General features: G+C 41.1%; 1 protein-coding gene across 3 annotated transcripts in view; it reads left to right on the top strand.

Moving 5' to 3' along the window:
- The window catches only part of LOC122551395 (disco-interacting protein 2 homolog A-like), a 278,397-nt gene extending 261,680 nt beyond the window's left edge, over positions 1–16,717 (top strand). For all 3 annotated transcript variants that reach the window (XM_043693215.1, XM_043693216.1, XM_043693217.1), the window contains 5 exons: positions 2,611–2,668; positions 3,916–3,990; positions 8,177–8,351; positions 13,518–13,641; positions 15,165–16,717. In XM_043693215.1, the coding sequence (XP_043549150.1) occupies positions 2,611–2,668; positions 3,916–3,990; positions 8,177–8,351; positions 13,518–13,641; positions 15,165–15,417 (685 nt within the window). In that variant the 3' untranslated portion in view covers positions 15,418–16,717. The remainder of the gene's footprint in view (positions 1–2,610; positions 2,669–3,915; positions 3,991–8,176; positions 8,352–13,517; positions 13,642–15,164) is intronic.
- The last annotated feature ends 2,885 nt before the right edge of the window (positions 16,718–19,602 follow it).

Below are 19,602 nucleotides of genomic sequence, written 5' to 3'. Positions count from 1 at the left end.
GGGTTGTTAAGGTGTATGTTGTTTTGGCTTTCATTAACCGGGGATTGAGTTAAGAGCTATGAGGTTTTGCTGCAGCTCTATAAAACGCTGGTTGGACCACCCTTGGAATATTGTGTCCAGTTTTGGTCACCTCATTTTATGAAGGATGTAGGTGTTTTAGTGAGGGTGTGCAGATGAGATTAAAAAGGATGCTGCTTGGATTGAAGGTCTTGTCTTATGAAGAGAGGTTGAATGAGCTTGGGCTTTTCGCACTGGAGAGAAGAAGGAAGAGAGGTAACTTGGTAGAGGTGTACAAGGTAATGAGAGGCATAGATAAAGTAGATAGCCAGAGACTTTTCCCCAGGGCAGAATTGGCTGTCACAAGGAGCCATAATTTTAAGATGATTGGAGGAAGGTATAGGGGAGATGTCAGAGGTAGGTTCTTTACACTGGGTGGTGGGTGCAAGGAATGCACTGCCAGCAGTGGTAGTAGAGTCAGAGACATTAGGGACACTTAAGTGATTGTTGGACAGGCACATGGATGGCAGTAAGTTGAGGGATGTGTAGGTTAGGTTGATCTTAGATTAAGATAAATACTCAACACAACATCATGGCCCATAGGGCCTGTAATGTTCCATGTTCTATGATTTCGCGAAGGGGAAATCGTGCCTGACAAGTTTTAAGTCTGTGAGTGACTTGAGGGCCATGGGCAAAGGTGGGAAAGTGGAGTTGAGAAATATGAGCCATGATTCATTGTATGGTGGAGCAGACTCGATGGCTGAATGGCCTGCTTCTGGTCCTACACCTTATGGTCTTACAAGTATTAACTCATTGGTTTAAACTATGCATCCAGAGTTGCTGCAAATAATGTGCTTTTTTTTGCAAATCTTCATGAAGATTGAAGTGAATTTAAATATCTTTTGTTTTCCACTAGACTGCAAAAAGCATTCTATTAGCCCATTTATTCGTAAGTGTAAGGTGGAGATGTAAGATTGTTGCATACAGTCCAGTCAGTTTGCTCTGCCACTGAACACTGTCAAGGTTGATCTTCCGCTTCACGCTGCTCTCAATCTGTTCATCTTTGCATTCTGATACTAAAGATGAAGCATCCACAAGTCTTAAGTGATAATTCTAAATTTTGTTTGAGTGAAGAAATCTCTCCTCCTTTCAGTCAAATGATTCATTTCACTTTATAGCATAGTTTTGGTCATTTTAATATAATCCTGTGGAGAAATGTTGATAAGAAATCAGATTTAGTCTTTGCCTTTATTCAAACCTACTGTAAATAGCATATTAAGAGATTGCTCATCCAGAATGCACAAGCTGTTCAGATGATGTCTCCAACACTATTCTAAATACTGTTTTGTAAGAACACTGAATGTATAAATAGGGCTTTTAACAGCTCTGTAATTTTGACTGTTTGATGCTGTGGGCTATTTTTGAAAATGCTAACGCACTAATTCTGAAGTCTTGCTGTTTTTCTATTAGTTAATCACTTTCAAGTAATAACAGGTGTAATCTTGTCCCTTATAGTGAGATCACTGAGGCTGAGATAACTGTGGAAAGCTATGCCTTACAGTTGCAAATGTTTTCCACTGCAAAACTCAACAATTATAGCAATGTCAGCATTAAGCCTCCATTAATTCAGAGATGTGTGTGCTATAGTTGGAAAGTCTGCAGTTCTGTTTTGTCTCATCTCCATATTATGTTGAAATTGCTGCTAAAGAAACCATCCATTTCCTTGTTGTGTCCGTTTTAAATAAAAGCGTCACAATTATGGTGGATAAACTAGAATCGCAATTTTCTTGTGAAATGACAACAGAATTTGCTGTCTGACACCATCATCATGAAAAATGTAGCAACGGTTCCATTTGACCACCTGTCCCTATTAGCTGTTTCTGCCTCACTGTTGTATTTTGTCCAAGAATGTTGCTGCGAAACAGCTTGCTATTTTAACGACCCCCTGGAAATTATAATATTGGAGCTTTTTGTTCTACATACGTAGATCAACAGCGTGAAATCAAGTATTGAACGCAGTGCTGGATTAAATAGAATTGTGCAAAGTAGGGTCGACCATGTGTTTCACCTCAGTTTATAGATAGGAAGCTGACTGTTTATTCTGGCAGAGTCTCAGTTACTTCATGAGAATACTTGCTTTCACTTTCCCTGCAAAGGATGATTTTCTGATAAGGCGTTGTCTACTGTAATTTCTGAAATAAAATTGAAAAACCCATTTGTAGCATATGGGCATTCATTTTTTTTTCAGCTGAAGAACTTGAGCTCTTGAAAATGTTTTGTTTACTTGATAAAAACGATGTAGCCAATCAGCTCAGTTATGGAGCACAAGTGATATATATGTGGAAGTGGTAGTGCAGTGTTCCAAAGAGACAAGACTACCATTCATTTATGTCACTTACACATGTTAGATCACCCATATTCATAAAGTAAGAAAGGCTATTTCCCAGGTGGGTCATTCTTGAAATGAAGCACTGTCTCGGCCAGAATTTTGGCAGGTGAGTCAGAGCGCATCTGCAGGAGATTTTGCACAATGTACATATGTTCATATGTTTTTATTTTAAATTGTATGGTATTTTTCCTTTTTTAAACAAAATCTGATTTCTTTGGTTGTAGGGTGCGTTTGGTCGAGAGAGGCTCCCCACATAGTCTTCCACTGATGGAGTCAGGAAAGGTATGTGGAACAACAACAAAATCTTTTGGAAAAAGTTGCTGATTGTCCACTGGAGAGTAAACATCATTTCTTGGTCTACTCAATCCTTAACTGGCTCAACAGGTCTGAAAAAACTGGTAATTTCGCTTATGGTATTTTGGATTTCACAATCCCAGGAAAGATGAACCGTTCCTTTCTCATTTGCATCGGATTAAAATTTCACCTTTAGAAAACAAGATGAAGAGCTGCAGTCCATAATGTTATACATTACTAAGATGTAAGGAGCAGATCAGATAAAATACTAAATACTTGTTTGGTGGTGCCAACCTTCATTTTACTTCAAAGCAGAGTGCAGAATTAAAACAAACTTGGGGTTGAGGATTTCCTGATTCTAGAAAAGTTCAAAACTGCAGCAGATCTTGATTACAGTATTATGCAATCTACTGGAAAAGAAAAGGAATGGGCACCAAATTCAGAAAAGCACTAGCTGGACCAGTACCAATAACTAAGAGACACTCTAGTTATCAAAGAAAGGCTTGGATAGAATGTATAATAAAATGGATTTTGTGTTTGACAGCCAATCAGCTGTTTTTTTTCTTGGTGTTTATCTTGATCAGCTGACTTGCTAATTAGACAAATGCCCTCCGATCCCAACATTTTTAAATAAGACCGGACCAGTTGATAATTTTATTCACCAGAAAACAAATTGGGATACAAATGATGGGAGAAGTTAGTCTCTGTGATGTAGCTAAGACTGGAGTTTAAAATTATTCCTGAAGATTATCAAACCATTCTATGTTGTGGATTTCATCAAATATTGGATGTTTGTACCTTTTCTGTGCTTTGTAGATGTTACATTATTTTTGGGGACCCTTATGTATCTCTTGACAACTAGATTCAGCAGTTCCTTGTTCTGTTAATAATGGACAGTGGCTCAGCTTTTTATTAAAGCTAAGTATTGTGGTTGCTGAAAAACAGGATGTTCTGGAAAAACTTAGCAAAAATGTTTTTTTAAAAAAAGACAGTAGAGCAAGAAAGGGGTAACTTCTGCAGTCAATGGCCTTCATCAGAATGGAATTTGGTTAGAGGTGTCGCAGTTTTGAAGAAATCCTCGTAACCGGTTACATTTCTAACTTACTGTCCATTTCTGAAAAAAAATCATCCATGTGAAAGTTAGCTGTTTCTCTGAGATCTTTGGTTTTGTTTTTAATATGTACAATAATATGTTGAATCACAAGGAATATAGAAATTTTCCTTTTCTATTGCAGATTCTTCCTGGAGTTAAAGTTATTATAACTAATCCAGAGACAAAAGGACCTCTGGGCGATTCCCATTTGGGAGAGGTAAGATGAGAAAGAACAAGTTGATGCTACAGTTCAACCCTAACTTTCACAAGTTTGTAGGTGTTGACTCGGAAAATTATCCTGCTAGTACACTTTATTAATGTAGCAGTCTTATCATGTTATGCTTTTCTTTTGATGTGCATTTAATCTATAGCACACTAACAAATCCGTATGTTTTCTAAATCAAAAGTCATATTTAGCATTGATTGCATTCCTTTTTGATGAGTGGAGAGTTGATCAGAAACTGATATATTTGCTGCCTCCTGCTTTCTTGTTATCATCAGTTGTTTTGTTGGTGGAATATGAGCACATGTGCATCAATCTTCAGATAGTTTTGCAAATATCACAGTGGGCTGAAATGCTGAAACTGGGTCTCTACCTGTGGTGTGCAATTATTCCTGTCAGCGATAACAAAGTGGCACTGAGTACATTGCCTACACTAGGTAGGCAAGCTGAGCAGACAGTCCCTTCGCAAGTTTCCACAAATAATTTTGACATTAAAGAAAAAAATTGTCTGGTTCAGGGTGTCGTTCTGAAGTAGAAGTGTTGCTTAGAACATCAGGAGAGCACACACTTTCCTTTCAAGTAATGCTGCCTTAGGACAGATGGGAACTTGATTTGATATTTGTCCCAAAGGTAGCACCTCCGTCAATATGATGTGTTAAGATTTTAGATTAGGTCACAGATTCCCGGACTCAATGAGTCCTCCCTTTTATGTAAAGCGAGCATATTCAAACAACCGTGTTTATAAATAAAAGCGTTTTTTGCATCATTTATATAGCTGGTGCTCAAGTATATTTAAGGTTTGTATTCTTCTTGTGATGCTCACCCTTAACTATGCTTGAACTCAGTGACTTGCTTGAATTTGGAAATAGTTTCTCTGATACTTCTGCTGAGTTAACACCAACAAAGTGAGCACACCCAAGAAGCTTCCAGGCTATTATTGCAGCCTAAGCAATCTTTATTCAGAAGTTAGTGAAGAGACAGTCACATTGCAGGCAACATGCGTAATCCCAACCAGGTAAGGATAGCAAACTTCCTTCCCTCATGGACTTTAATGAACCAGATAGTTAACCAATTATCATTGAAACTAACACATTTAAAATCCATGAGCTCCCTGGTGCCAACTTTAATTGAATGTTGAAGTGAAAGAGGTTTATTGTCACATGTATTCATGAGTACAGTGAAACGTTTACAAGTCGCCACTAACGGCACCATCCTAGGTACAGAATTTTGGTACAAAATAGTAAGTAAAGAAAACTTTAAGGAGTTAAGCATTATAGCCCTCCTTACTTAAAAGTGAAAAAACAAAGATATGCAGTTAACAAATCAACACCACAGTGCATCAGCACCTAGCCATGCTGAATTCGCACTCCTCACAAGAGCTTGACCACCCCATTCCAGGCTCAGCTCTTTCCTTGCCACTGTCCAGGTTGTCTGTTTTACCGCCTTGCAGCCTGCTCCCTCTGTCTCCACCAGCTTCCCCAGGCTGTCTGCTCCCGCTCTGAACAATAGTCTTCCTGGTCTGCCTCCAACTTAGGAACAACTGCCTGCTCTCTCCACTGGCAGCTTCAGGCTGCATGTTCTTGTTCTCACTGCCACTCAGGATGACTGCCATCAGCATAGAAGACCTCTCTCCACCACCACATTGGGCTTGTGTAATTGTAATGTAATTTTTAATTGAGAATTGCATTAATAATCATGTCCATTCTAGTTGGTGATTGATGCTAATGTAAACCAAAACCTCTAACCTGCCTCTTGCAAAGTAAACTGTATTTGTTATTCCTCCAACAACTGGATCACAAACTTATTCTAGTTTCACCGCAGGAGGCTGTTCATCTACTTCACACTTGCAGTTTAAATAATAGATACCTGTTGCTGCCTGATGGGATTTGCTTCCAGGGAGCTTTCATTTGCATTAACCTGGATTACTGGTCTACTGACATCAGTACTGTGCCTCACTTTTCCCCCTTCAACTGATCTATGCTGTTTTCTTGTAAATCAGTTCAAAAACTGGGAATGTGATCACGACTTTGGAGCTTGTCAGATGGGATACTCTTGTGTCACTGGTATTGCTTTGTTGGACTTGGTTTCCTTGATGATTCTGCCAAGATAACACCAGCAAAGCAAGCTCATTCAAAGAATTTCATGGCTACTGTTGCAGTCTGAGCAGTTATTAAATATGGGGAAGCAACACTGCTCTTTTAGCTGGGGATTTGAAGTGGATGATGAGCATTCTGCAGGTGAAACTAGAATGAGACTATGGCTCAGTTGTTTGGTAAAGTAATAAATATAGTTTATTTTGGAGGCTACAGGTTGGAAGCTCTTTTTCTGCTCTTATCAAGAACCCACCGGTATGGATTGTTAATAATGCAATACTCAAGTCAAGGGGCAGCGTGGTGGCTCAGCGGTTAGCTCTCCTGCCTCTCAGTTCCAGGCACCCGGATTCAATTCCACCCTCTGGCAACTGTCTGTATGGAGTTTGCACATTCTTCCCCCTGTCTTCGTGGTTTTCTGCCAGGTCCTCTGGTTGCCTCCTACAGTCCAAAGATGTATATGTTAGATTGATTGATTGGCCATGCTAAATTGCCAATAGTGACCAGGGATGTGTAAGTTGGGTACGTTAGCCATGAGAAATGCAGGTTTACTAGGAAAAAGGTAGGGAGATGGGTCTAGACGGGATGCTGTTTGGCGGGTTGGTCTGGACTTGTTGGGCTGAATAGCCCGTTTCCACACTGCAGAGATTCTATGGATTCAACACCAGGCAAGCAAGTACACTCAACCCTGTTTTGTATAAAGATCACAGTGAACCAAGAGCTGATGAGGACTTCATGCACAAAATAAATAGGCACTACATAGATATTTTAAGAAGACTCCAGCAGGCATCGATTGTTGCTTTTGTTTCAGTCTTTTATGACTGTAAAATCCCAATTTCAGAAACACCACCTCAAAGAAATGTGTGCAGCGCTCAGCTTGAAAACCCTCCTGGGTTGTCCTGCAGTCTCCTGGAATGGAAGATTAATCCCCTAAATACTGCTGTGAGCAACCAAGGAGAAAAACAATACTAATTAAGTCATTTTAAAGATTAGTTTCTTCCAACACACTTTTTCTCATGATTGAATAAATATTGGAACTGAGGTTGAAAGATAAGAGTGAGTGTTATGATCACTCTTGAAGAATTTATAGCATCAGCAACACCACACAAAAATAGGCTGTGAGGCAAATAGCCTTTAATTTTTTGTTACTAAAACAAAGCAATCTAAATTAAGAATAGTGAAAATACTTGTAACCCAAAACTGTTGGCAGAAAATGTCTGAGTTTTGACCAGAACAGACTTCGGAAACAGTCCAAGAACTGATGCAAATGTTAGTGCAGATTGCAAGCATTTCACGTTAACAGCTCACATCCTCTACATTTGGACCTTGATTGTGCATTCAGGTTTTTGGGCAGCACGGTGGCTCAATGATTAGCACTGATGCCTCACAGCACCAGGGACCTGAGTTCGATTCCTACCTCAGGTCACTGTCTGTGTGGCATTTGCACATTCTCCCCGTGTCTGCGTGGGTTTCCTCCTCCCACTGTCCAAAGATGTGCAGATCAGGTAAATTGGCCAAGCTAAATTGTCCATAGTGTCCATTAGTCAGTGGTAAATGTAGGGTAATAAGGTTTGGGTTATGGGTCTGGGTGGGTTACTCTTCGAAGGGCTGGTGTGGACTTGTTGGGCCAAATGGCCTGTTTCCACACTGTAGGGAATCTAATCAGGTGTTGTAGGGAAAGAGCTTCTTGCTCTCATTAATTGAGCCATAACGTGTGACAGTAAAATCTAATGGAGAGAATGTATGTAACAAACATGAGACACAAGGTTTTTTTTTTAATTCTGTCGAAGGCTATAAATGAAACTGATTTTCTTCTGCAAATTAAAATTGTTTGGTAGGTTAGAGTTTTAACTGTATAAATTGAGATTGCAGTCAGTCATTGTATCATGATATGCATGTAGATAGACTTTGTAATCTGCCACCAGTGTTAATGAGTTAGGAACTATACACTTTCCTTTTTCTTAAAAAAAGCTCACTTTGTGAATAAATCTAAAACTTAGTTAAGGTCTCTTCCTTCACCAACTGTCTGAGAGGTTTAACATGTAGGGAACTGTGATTTGTTGCTGATTTGTGATGCTTTCCCTGAACAGATCTGGGTGAGTAGCCCTCACAATGCTACTGGGTACTTCACTGTTTATGGTGAAGAGTCCTTACATGCTGACCATTTTAATGCCAGACTCAGTTTTGGAGACTCTCAAACTTTGTGGGCACGAACAGGATATCTGGGATTTCTCCGCAGAACAGAATTAACTGATGCAACTGGAGGTAAGAGTTGGTGTGCAGAAACATTGAGAAATGTAATTATATTAATTTGGGGGGGTGCGGTTAAGCATGGTTTTCACATTATAATTCTGCAAAGTATTTCGTTTAAGCATTTTGGTAAAATTGAACAAGTTTTAAAAGGATAAATATTAATAATACATGACAACTAGAAGAGGTAAGCTGTGAAGAAAGCACAAAGACTATATAGCTGCTTCAGAGATTGGGCAAGAAATTGGCAGGTAGAATATAATGTGGGAAAGTGCAGAATTATCCATTTTCATTAGAATAGACAAGCTGATTTTTTTTTAATATGGTAATACTAATGATGGTATTCTGAGGGATCTTAGGTATCGTAAACTAATCACAAAGGTAACATACTGGTTTAGTAAATAATTAGGAAAGCAAATGATATGTTCACCTTTATTGTTGGGAAATAACGACAATAAGTCTTGCTGCAATTGTGTAGAGTAAGGAGACACAGCTGGAGTTTTGTGTAAAATTTTGATATCTTTACCTGAGGAGGGATATCTTTGGCTGCAGCGAAGACTTGAGAAATCAATTTATTGAGACGAGATGGAGTCCCCTGGTGGTTTGAATGGGGGGAGGGTTAAGCTGGAGTCCCCTGGGAGTGAGTGGTGTCTTTTTGGTAAGAGTTCTTTTATGAGATAGGAATTGGGTTTATGCTGCAGTCCCCAGGAAAGCGGGTGTTGGATTAAACTCTAGTCTGAAGCGGGTGGGGGAGCACCTTAATGCTGGAGTCAGTTTACACTGAGGTTCCCTGGGAAAGAGCTGAGATAACTACCTTGGATTCTGGGCAAGCGACCTGACACAAGAGATTCCTGGGAGAATATTTTGTATGTAGGAAGCTGTGCAGTTAATGATCTGCAAATGAATGGTGATATGGCATATAGTGTTTTTTTAATTCACTCATGGGATAGATGTGTCACAGGCTGACCAGCATTTATTGCCTGTCCCAAGTTGCCTTTGAGAAGGTGGTGGTCAGCTGTGTTCTTGAACCACAACAGTTCACCACCTGTGGGTTAACCCACAATGTTATTAGGGAGGAAATTCCAGGGTTTTGACCCAGTGACAGTGAAGGAACGGTGATATATTTCCAAGTCAGAATGGTTAGTGGCTTGGATGGGAACTTGCAGGTGGCGGTGTCTCCATGTGTCTGCTCCCTAGTCCTTCTAGATAGTGGTAGTTGTGGGTTTGCACGGTGTTGTCTGAGGATCTTTTGAGTTTCTGCAGTACATCTTGTAGCTAGGTACACACTGTTGCTACTGAGCTGTTGCTGCTTTATCCTGGATGGATTGCACCTGAATTGGAAGGGAGCTAATAAACTGGCGGGGGAGATCGGCTAGAGCTGATCGGAAGGATTTAAACTTTTAAGCGGGTGGGGTATGGGATCCAAAGAGATAGTAAGGAAAGAGATCAGTCTGAGACTGGTACAGTTGGGAAAAGGAGCAAGTTGGGCAGGTAGGAACAAAGCAGAGAACACGGTGGTACTGATAAATTAAACTACATTTATTTTAATGCAGGAGGCCTAACAGATAAGGCAGCTAAACTCAGGGCATGGTTAGGAATTTGGGAATGAGATAGCAATTACAGAGACGTGGCTCAGGATGGACAGGACAAGCAGCTTAATGTTCCAGGGTATAAATTCTATAGGAAGAATAGTAAGTGTGGGCAAGAAAAGAGGGGAATGCATTTTTGGTAAGAGATAACATTACGGCTGTACTTAGGGGGAATATTCCTGAGAATACATCCAGGGAAGTTATTTGGGTGGAACTGAGGAATAAGAAAGGGATGATCACCTTAGATTGTACAAGAGACCCACAGTTGTTAGTAGAAAATTGAGAACCAAATTTGTGAGGCGCTGTCAATTACGTGTAAGAATAATAGGGTGGTAGTAGTTGGGGATTTTAACTTTCCAAATACAGACTGTGCCTGCCTTAGTGCCAGGGCTTGACTGGAGAGAAGTTTGTGAAATGTGCACAAGAAACTCTTCTGATTCACTGTGGGTGTACCTACTAGCCTAGGGCAAAACTTTATCTGTTCTTGGGAAATAAGGCAGGGCAGATAACTGAAATGTCAGTGGGAGAGCTCTTTGAGGCCAGCAACCATAATTCCTATTAGTTTTTAAATCATGATGGAAAAGGACTGACCTGAACTAAAAGTTGAAGTTCTAAATTCAAGGAAGGCCAATTTTGACAGTATGAGGCAAGAACTTGCAAAAGTTGATTGGGAGCAGATGTTTGCAGGTCAAGGGACAGCTGGAAAATGGGAAGCCTTCAAAAATGAGATAACGAGAGTCCAGAGACAGTATATTCCTGTTAGGGTGAAGGGCAATGCTGTTAGGTGTTGGGAATGCTGGATGACGAGAGAAATTGAGGATTTTGTCAAGAAAAAGAAGGAAACGTGTCAGGTATCGACAGCAGGGATGAATGAATCCCTAGAAGAATGTAAAGGCGGTAGAAATATACTTGAGGGAAAACAGGAGGGCAAAAAGAGCATATGAGATAGCTTTAGCAAATAGGATTAAGGAGAATCCAAAGGAATTCTACATATACATTAAGGACAAAGGGTTACTATGGAGAGAAAATAAGGCCCCTTAAAGATCAGCAAAATCACCTACATGTGGAGCTGCAGGAGATATTTTGCATGAGTGTTTTCTGTGGAGAAGAATATAGAAGGTAGAGAACATGGGAAATAAATATGGTGTCTTAAAAAATGTCCATATTGCAGAGATAGTGATGCTGGACATCATAAAATGTGTAAAGGGGAATAAATCCTCAGGACCTGATGAAGTGTACCCTGGAACTCTGTAGGAAGCCAGGGAAGTGATTGCTGGGACCCTTGCTTGGAAATCCTTATTATTAATAGCCACAGATGAGGTGCAGGAAGACTGGAGCTTGGCTAACATGATGCCACTATTTCAGAAACGTGGTAAGGAAAAGTCAGGGAACTATCGACTGTTGAGCCTGACATTGGTGGTGGGCACATTTTTGGAGGGAATCCTAAGGAGCAGGATTTACCTGTATTTAGAAAGGCAAGTACTGATTAGGGATAGTCGACATGGCTTTGTGCATGGGAGGTCATGTCTTACAAACTTGTTTGAGTTTTTTCAACAAAGGGAATTGATGAGGGCAGAAGGTGGATGTAATCTACATGGACTTCAGTAAGGTGTTCGACAAGGTTCTCTTGGTAGACTGGTTAGCAAGGTTGGATCTCATGGAAGACCGAGAGAACTAGCCATTTGGATACAGAACTGGCTCAAAGGTAGAAGACAGAGGATGATGGTGAAGGGTTTTTTTTCAGACTGGAGGCATGTGACTCGTGGTGTGGCACATGGTTCGGTGCTGGGTCTACTGCTTTTCATCATTTATATAAATGATTTGGATGTGAAGGTATGGTTAGTAAGTTTTCAGATGACACCAAAATTGAAGGTGTAATGGACAGCGAAGAAGGTTACCTCAGAGTTCAACAGGATCTTGATCAGATGGGGCTAATGGACTGAGGTTTGGCAGGTAAAATTCAATTTAGATAAATGAGAGGTGCTGCATTTTGGAAAGGCAAATCAGGGCAGGACTTGTACACTTAATCTTCATAGAATAGAATCACTATCGTGTAGAAACATGCCATTTGGCCCAAAGGGTCCACACCGATCCTCCGAAGAATAACCCACCCAGACCCATTCCCCTACCCTATTACTCTACATTTACCTCTTATCAATGCACCTAACCCACACATCCCTAATGCTATGGACAATTTAGCATGGTCAATTCACCTAACCTGCACATGTTTGGATTGTGAGGAAACTGGAGCACCCAGACAAAACCCACGCAGACATGGGGAAAATGTGCAAATTCCATAGGCAGTCACCCGAGGCTGCAATCTAACCTGGGTCTCTGATGCTGTGAGGCAATAGTACGAGCCACTGTGCCTCCTGAAAATGGTATGGTCTTGGGGAATGTTACTTAGCAAAGAGACCTTGGAGTACACGTTTGTAGTTCCTTGAAAGTGGAGTTGCAGTTAGACGGGATAGTGAAAAAGGCCTTTGGTATGCTTGCCTTTATTGGTCTGTGCATTGAGTATAGGAGTTGGGAGGTCATGTTGCGGCTGACAAGGGCATTGGTTAGGCCACTATTGGAAAACTTGTGCAATTCTTGTCTGCCTGCTGTAGGAAAGATGTTGTAAAACTTGAAAGGGTTCAGAAAAGATTTGGAAGCATGTTGCCAGGGTTGGAGGGTTTGAGCCATTGGGGGAGTCTGAATATGCTGGGGCTGTTTTTCCTGAAGCATTGGAGGCTGAGGGGTGACTTTATAGAGTTTTCTAAAATCATGAGGGGCATGGATAGGGTAAATAGACAAGGTCTATTCCCTGGGGTGGGGGAGTCCAGAACTAGAGGGCATAGTTTAACTGAACGAGGAAAGATGTAAAAGTGCCCCAAAGGGCTACTTTTTTGTGCAGAGCTGAGGGACAACTTTTTCACCCAGAGGGTGGTGCGTGTAATGGAATGAGCTGCCAGAGGAGATAGTGGAGGCTGCTACAATTAGAACATTTGAAAGGCATCTGGATGGTTATGTGAATAGGAAGGGCTTGGAGGGATGTGGACCAAATGCTGGCAAACGGGACCAGATTTATTTGGGATATCTGCTCAGCATGGAGGAGTAGGACCAAAGGGTCTTTCTCCATGCTTTACATCTCTATGACTGTGAAGACAATCAGGTTTCACACTGGAGTCACAATAAAGGTGCTTTGGAAACAGAATTTGCAAGCTAAGAGGCCGGTTCTTCAACAAGTTTCCCTCAGCTGTAAATCAAATCCTCAACTGCCTGCAAAACTCTGTTCAGACAGAATGGTCATGCAAACCAGTCAAGTGACCTCCAGGTCTCACGTCCAACAACTCTCTGGAACCATGTAGGTTTTAAGGAAATATTTTCCATGTGTCATTTCATTACCTTTCATGATGAAATCTCCACAGAATTTAAAATACACCAGTTTTTTTCTACCATCCTTCAGGACTCAAGTCCTCAAAAAAGTACATGTGAGGAATTCAGGGCTGATGAGGATTTTAGGTCTACAGAAAAGCTACTTTTATCTCTTTCCTTGTGCTAACTAGAAGTGACTTATTTAAACGAGTGGTATTTATCTCGTCTGTTGCAGAACGTCATGATGCCCTTTATGTGGTTGGATCCTTGGATGAGACCCTTGAATTGAGAGGAATGCGTTATCACCCAACTGATATTGAGACCTCAGTGCTTAGATCACACAAGAGTATTGCTGAATGGTAAGGCATAAAATAATTAACATGATTAATTGATATCAGCTTTCATGCTTAATCTGCTCACCTGTGATTTAAGATAAATTCTTCATTACAGCTGAACTGTCAAATTGATAGTGGTAGTGACAATAAAGGATATTCTACTCTATTCTAATATTGAATGAGTTCGAAAAGTATGGCGAAGTATTCAAGAAGGAAATAAAATATGGCATGAATGGGTGAAAAATGGTGGAGGATAATTAGTGGAAAATGGGACATCAAAAAGGTTGGACATGGGGCATGAGAGCCACCAAAATGGACACCACATATTTTATGGAAAATTGTCACGCACCGCAAGAAATGTTGGGTCCTAAGCAGAAGATTGTGTGACAGAATCATAATATCTGAGACATTGTGTCAACTTATAGACTATCAAATATGCACAAACCAGTACACACGTTTGTTGTCCATGTCAAGCTGGTTAATCTGTAAACTGTAAGTCAGAAGGCTGAGGAGCAATGGTGGTTTGACTCTGAGCCGGCCATGGAATATTAATCCTGGAGTTGCTGTTCCAGTACGTTACCTTGCAGCAGCCAATCCCTGAAGCCATATACGAAGGAGTAGTGGGATTTAAATTGAAAGCTGAAAGGAAGTGATACAAAATCTAAATCCCCTTTGGTAGCTAATTTGAAGAGTTTTGAGATGGTGAGGTTGCATCTGGGTTTTAGAGGCTTGGATAATCTAGTGCTGTGAAGGATAATGCTCGACTTCTGAAGGGTGAGAGAGCAATTTAGTTCATGAACTGCAAAAAGCAAAACACAAATCACTCCAATTCAATTCGACCAGAACCTGGAACAGGATGAATCAGACAGTCAAGTGTAGAATGAGACATCCCACCAAATGACTGAGGTCAAAGGAGCTAGCCTGGCAGTGATTAAAGGCAGCCTGATCAAGAATGCAGTCTCAGCAGAAAGTGACAGTGATGGTGGTGTTCATAATAGAATTTGGGCCAGGAAGAAACTAATTTCTGTTCAGAATCCAAAACTGCAACAGAATAAAACTGAAACTGGAACACAGGCCACAAGTGAAAGGAAAGAGACGTGGGGTCAACTGGAAGGAATTGTTAGATTTGAAGGCTTTGAATGCAGTCAGAATGTTAGTGGTATGTATCTCCAACATAGCCCACCATAGCAGCATAATTATAGGAGTAGAGGTGTCCAGAAAAACATGAGTTGTTAAGAACATAAAGCAAAGACATACGGGTGGTGGATGATATTCAATACTTTGGGTTATTTTAAGTTAGTGATTGAGTTAAATTATCAGGAGCCAAGTTTCTGAGCAGTGGGAGGCAGGTAATAAATGGAATTCGAGTGAAGGAGAACTTGGTCAGAAGTGACTAACCTAGACAATATTTTTGTGTCCGTGTTCATAATAGATTCTTAAAGTGCTCTAAAATAATTCATTTTCTATCTGTGGACTTTTTTTAAAAAAAATTCCTCAAGCATTATGCTACCTTTTTTTTTCTCATGTATGTTTTTATTTTTCCACAGTGCTGTCTTCACATGGACCAACCTGCTTGTTGTAGTGGTGGAATTGGATGGATCTGAACAGGAAGCACTGGACTTGGTTGCCTTGGTTACTAATGTTGTTTTAGAAGAACATTATCTGATTGTGGGAGTGGTAGTTGTGGTGGACCCAGGGGTGATTCCCATCAACTCACGTGGTGAAAAGCAGCGAATGCACCTTCGGGATGGTTTCCTAGCTGATCAGCTTGATCCTATTTACGTGGCCTATAATATGTGAGTTTTGTGCTCTGAGACTACTTACTGCTACTGCTGCCTCAGTGACAGTGTTTGTCAGTGCCCTGAATGTCCACATTGATCTTATATGCTGCACTAAAAATGAGAACAAAGAAAGCCAGACCGTGCTGGGAGATGGTGTTGTGTCTGTTGAGACCATATATCTAGTATGACCTGTTGTCAACTACTTCTCATGGTGATGTGTTCTGCATAGCTCCAATGCTTGTCATATCGAAAGACGATAGGCGTGCCTGCCACACCACTCCTGGTGCCATATTAAATGTGAAGTAGTATTCTAGAAATATCACGGTATCACAGCACATCGAAGAGACTGCACAGCAGCAGCAGGAGCATAACTCCATCATATTTCATCAGACTTCCTGCAAGACTGGGAGACGAATCAGTTATTATTTTTATTAAATCCCTGCTCATCTTCACTGTTCCTGTTGCCACACTTTCTCGATGTGGCTTTGGATTTGAAAATCTTTTTAAAGCCTATTTATTCTGTAAATCAGTGGATATGATTGAACGAATGGGGACATTTGCGTATCCCAGAGCCAGATTGAGGGGGCCATTCTCTTTAAAGTTGTGCTCATCTTCATGCTGATCCACTGTTTACATCATTAAGAAGCAATGGAAAATGGTCATGGGCAAAGATTATGTCAAGTGCTAGGTTGTCTTGTGACAGTTGTATCATTAACTTGAGGGGAACTTTTGGGAATTTCCATCCCATTATTGCATTGTGACCTGTAAAAGCTGGTGAAAATCTTTCCAGCTTGTGTCACTATTGTGATCGCTGCTAACCATGATAATCAGGCCTCGGCAACAGAAGTCAAAATCAGACCATCTTACCTGCACAAAAAGCATCATTATATCTCTAGGAAAAGTAAATAAAATTAGTATCCTATCATTTTAATGACTAGAATATTGTGATACTTTTTATAAAGTATTGCCATTGCACCAATGGAATCCTATGGCAGCATTCCCATCATTAACATGTTTCCTTCCATTTTATGTAATAATGCCAGGCCTGGAAATGCCACGAGTCGATCATTGATCTCAGAACAAAATATTTTTAGAGAGTTCTCTAGAGTGGCTTTAACTATAAAGTTGCACAGAGATTGAATTGATGTGAAATGAAAACCTTTCTGTTTGATGATTAAGCTCCAATTTTTGCCAGTTGCTACAGTTTGCACCATGTTGCTGACATGCTCTTGCATATCTGGCTGGCTTTATTTGCATTCTGGGCCTTGAGACATGAGACAACTCGGTGATTACGCAAATAAATAAAGTTATTGAAGACGTTTGTAGATTTTTCTAAAATGATTTATTTCCAAGTGGATCAGCCACTCAATTGGCAATCATCTGGTCTGCTTATCCTGCAGAAGAGGATCTCTCGTACCCTCACATTACTTTTCTGCAACTGCAATTCTACCACACCTCATGGGTCTTTCTTTTAATTACAGTCAGCGAATCTTTAGCAGTGAAAGAAAAGATAACATTTCACCATGTGGTGATGTTTGCAATGAATTCAGAAAGTTCCTTTCTCCTTTCAAACCATATGATGTTGGAACTTATTCCAGGTTAGAAAAACATCACAATGCCAAACAATTCTATATGTCCCCATGCATGTTTTGAGCATTATGAGCAGGAGGTGTGTCATCTGCCATTCAAATCCGGTTGTTCTTTAAATGTCTAGGACAAATGATGGAAGGATGTTGCTGGGGTTAGAGAGTTTGAGCTATGGGGAGAAGCTGAATAGGCTGGGGTGGCTTTCCCTGCGATGTTGGAGGCTGAGGGATGACATTATAGAGACTTATAAAATCCTGAGGTATAGATAGCAAAAATAGCCAACATCTTTTTCATAGGATAGGGAGTCCAAAACTAGGGGGCATAGGTTTAATGTGAGGGGGGAAGATTTAAAAAGGACCACAGGGGTAACTTTTTCATCAAGAGGGTGCTGCATGTATGGGATGAACTGCCAGAGGAAGTGATGGAGGTGAATACAATTACAATATTTAAAAGGCAGGTGGATGGGTATATGAATAGGAAGGGTTTAGAGTAATATTGGCTTAATGCTGGCAAATGGGACTAGATCAGACAGGCATAATTGGCACTGAAATGTTGGACTCAAGGTGTTCCTCAGTGATGTATAATTCTAAGACTCTGTGCTCATTCAAATGTTTATATCAGGGTCCTTTGGGATCTTCTTTCTGATGTAGAGATCCTCTGGTAAAGTTGCCCAACTTGCTAACAGATACAAGCCCCAAAAACAGTGCTTTTTGGGAACACTGCTGGTCATCTTTAGGATATCCTTACTCTGTTTTGACTGTGAAAACTGAATTCTGACTTCTGAGAAAATTCTTTTCCTCATGTTCCATAATTTGCAGCTGCCTTGAGTATAGCGGTATTGTAGTTTTCGGTAATCGGGTCTCGCTGCCTTTGGGGATGCAGCAGGAGGGGGAGGAGCATGGAAGATTTGTTATGCATAGATGCAATTAGGTTATGAATGCAAAGAAAAATATGGTTGAAGAACACACACTGTGGGTCTTCAGGAAGCACTTCAACCTCAGCACAGAAACATAAATTGGAGAAGGAATCAACCATTCATTCATGGCTGATCACCCAACTCAGTTTTCTGTTTTCTCCCCATGCCCTTTTATCCCTTTAGCCCCAAGAACTATATCTAACTCCTTGAAAACATTCAATGTTTTGGCTTCAACCGCTTTCTGTAGCAGAGAATTCCACAGGCTCGCTATATTGTCTGAGTGAGGAAATTTCTCCTTATTTCCATCCTAAGACTGTTGTCCCTGGTTCTAGACTCTGTTGTCATGGGAACAACCTTCCCATATTCACCAAGTATAGTTTGAGAATTTTATTGACTTTTGAAGAGGTACCCCCAAATTCTTCTTAACTCCAGTGAATAGAGTCTGAACTGATGCAGTCTTTTTTTGTCTATCAGTCCGGCCATCCTGGAAATCGGTCTGCTGAGCCTTCATTGCAATCCCTCCATAGCCAGAACATCTTTTCTCAGATAAGGAGACCAAAACTGCACACAACACTCCCAGGTGTGGTCTCACCAAGTCCCTGTGCAGTTCAAACAAGACATCCCTGCTTTTGTAATCCAAACATCCCACTATTAAGGGGAAGTGATTGTCTCATGGTATTATTGCTGGACTGTTAACTGAGAGACCCAGATAATGTTCTGGGAACCCGGGTTCAAATCCCACCATGGCAGTTGGTGACATTTGAATTCAGTAATAATCTGGAATTAAGAGTCTATTGATGATCATGAATTGATTGGTGGAAAAACCCCTCTGGTTCGCTAATGTCCTTTAGGGAAGGAAACTGCCATCCTTACCTGCTCTGGTCTACGTGTAACTCCAGACCCAGAGCAATATGGTTTACTCTTAACTGCCCTCTAGGCATTTGGGGATGGGTAATAAATGCTGCCTGGCCAGTGATGCCCTCATTCTGTGAATGAATTTTTAAAAAACTATGAAGGACCATGTACCATTTGCTGCCCTCACTGCCTGTTGCATCTCCATGCATGCTTTCAGCAATTGGTGTACAAGGACACCCAGGTCTTTTTGTGCCTCCACTTTTCCCAATCTGTCACCATTCTGATAATAGATGGAAATGTGTTGCTGGAAAAGCGCAGCAGGTCAGGCAGCATCTAGGGAACAGGAGAATCGACGTTTCGGGCATTAGCCCTTCTTCAGGAATGAGGAAAGTTGGTCCAGCAGGCTAAGATAAAAGATAGGGAGGAGGGACTTGGGGGAGGGGCATCGGAAATGTGATAGGTGGAAAGAGGTCAAGGTGAGGGTGATAGGACAGACTGGGGGGGGGGCGGAGAGGTCGGGAAGAAGATTGCAGGTTAGGAAGGCGGTGCTGAATTTGATGGATTTGACTGAGACAGGCTGGGAGGAGGGGAAATGAGGAAACTGGTGAAACCCGAGTTCATCCCTTGTGGTTGGAGGGTTCCTAACCGGAAGATGAGGCGTTCTTCCTCCAACCATCGTTTCGCTGTGGTCTGACGATGGAGGAATCCAAAGACCTGCATATCCTTGGTGGAGTGGGAGGGGGAATTGAAATGTTGAGCTACAGGGTGGTTGGGTTGGTTGGTCCGGGTGTCCCAGAGGTGTTCTCTGAAACGCTCCGCAAGTAGCCGGCCTGTCCCCCCAATATA

The sequence above is a fragment of the Chiloscyllium plagiosum genome, chromosome 7, assembly GCF_004010195.1.
Source record: "Chiloscyllium plagiosum isolate BGI_BamShark_2017 chromosome 7, ASM401019v2, whole genome shotgun sequence".
NCBI classification, from domain to species: domain Eukaryota; kingdom Metazoa; phylum Chordata; class Chondrichthyes; order Orectolobiformes; family Hemiscylliidae; genus Chiloscyllium; species Chiloscyllium plagiosum.
Note: the sequence above shows the minus strand (reverse complement) of the source record. Positions and strands in the feature narration are given on the sequence as shown.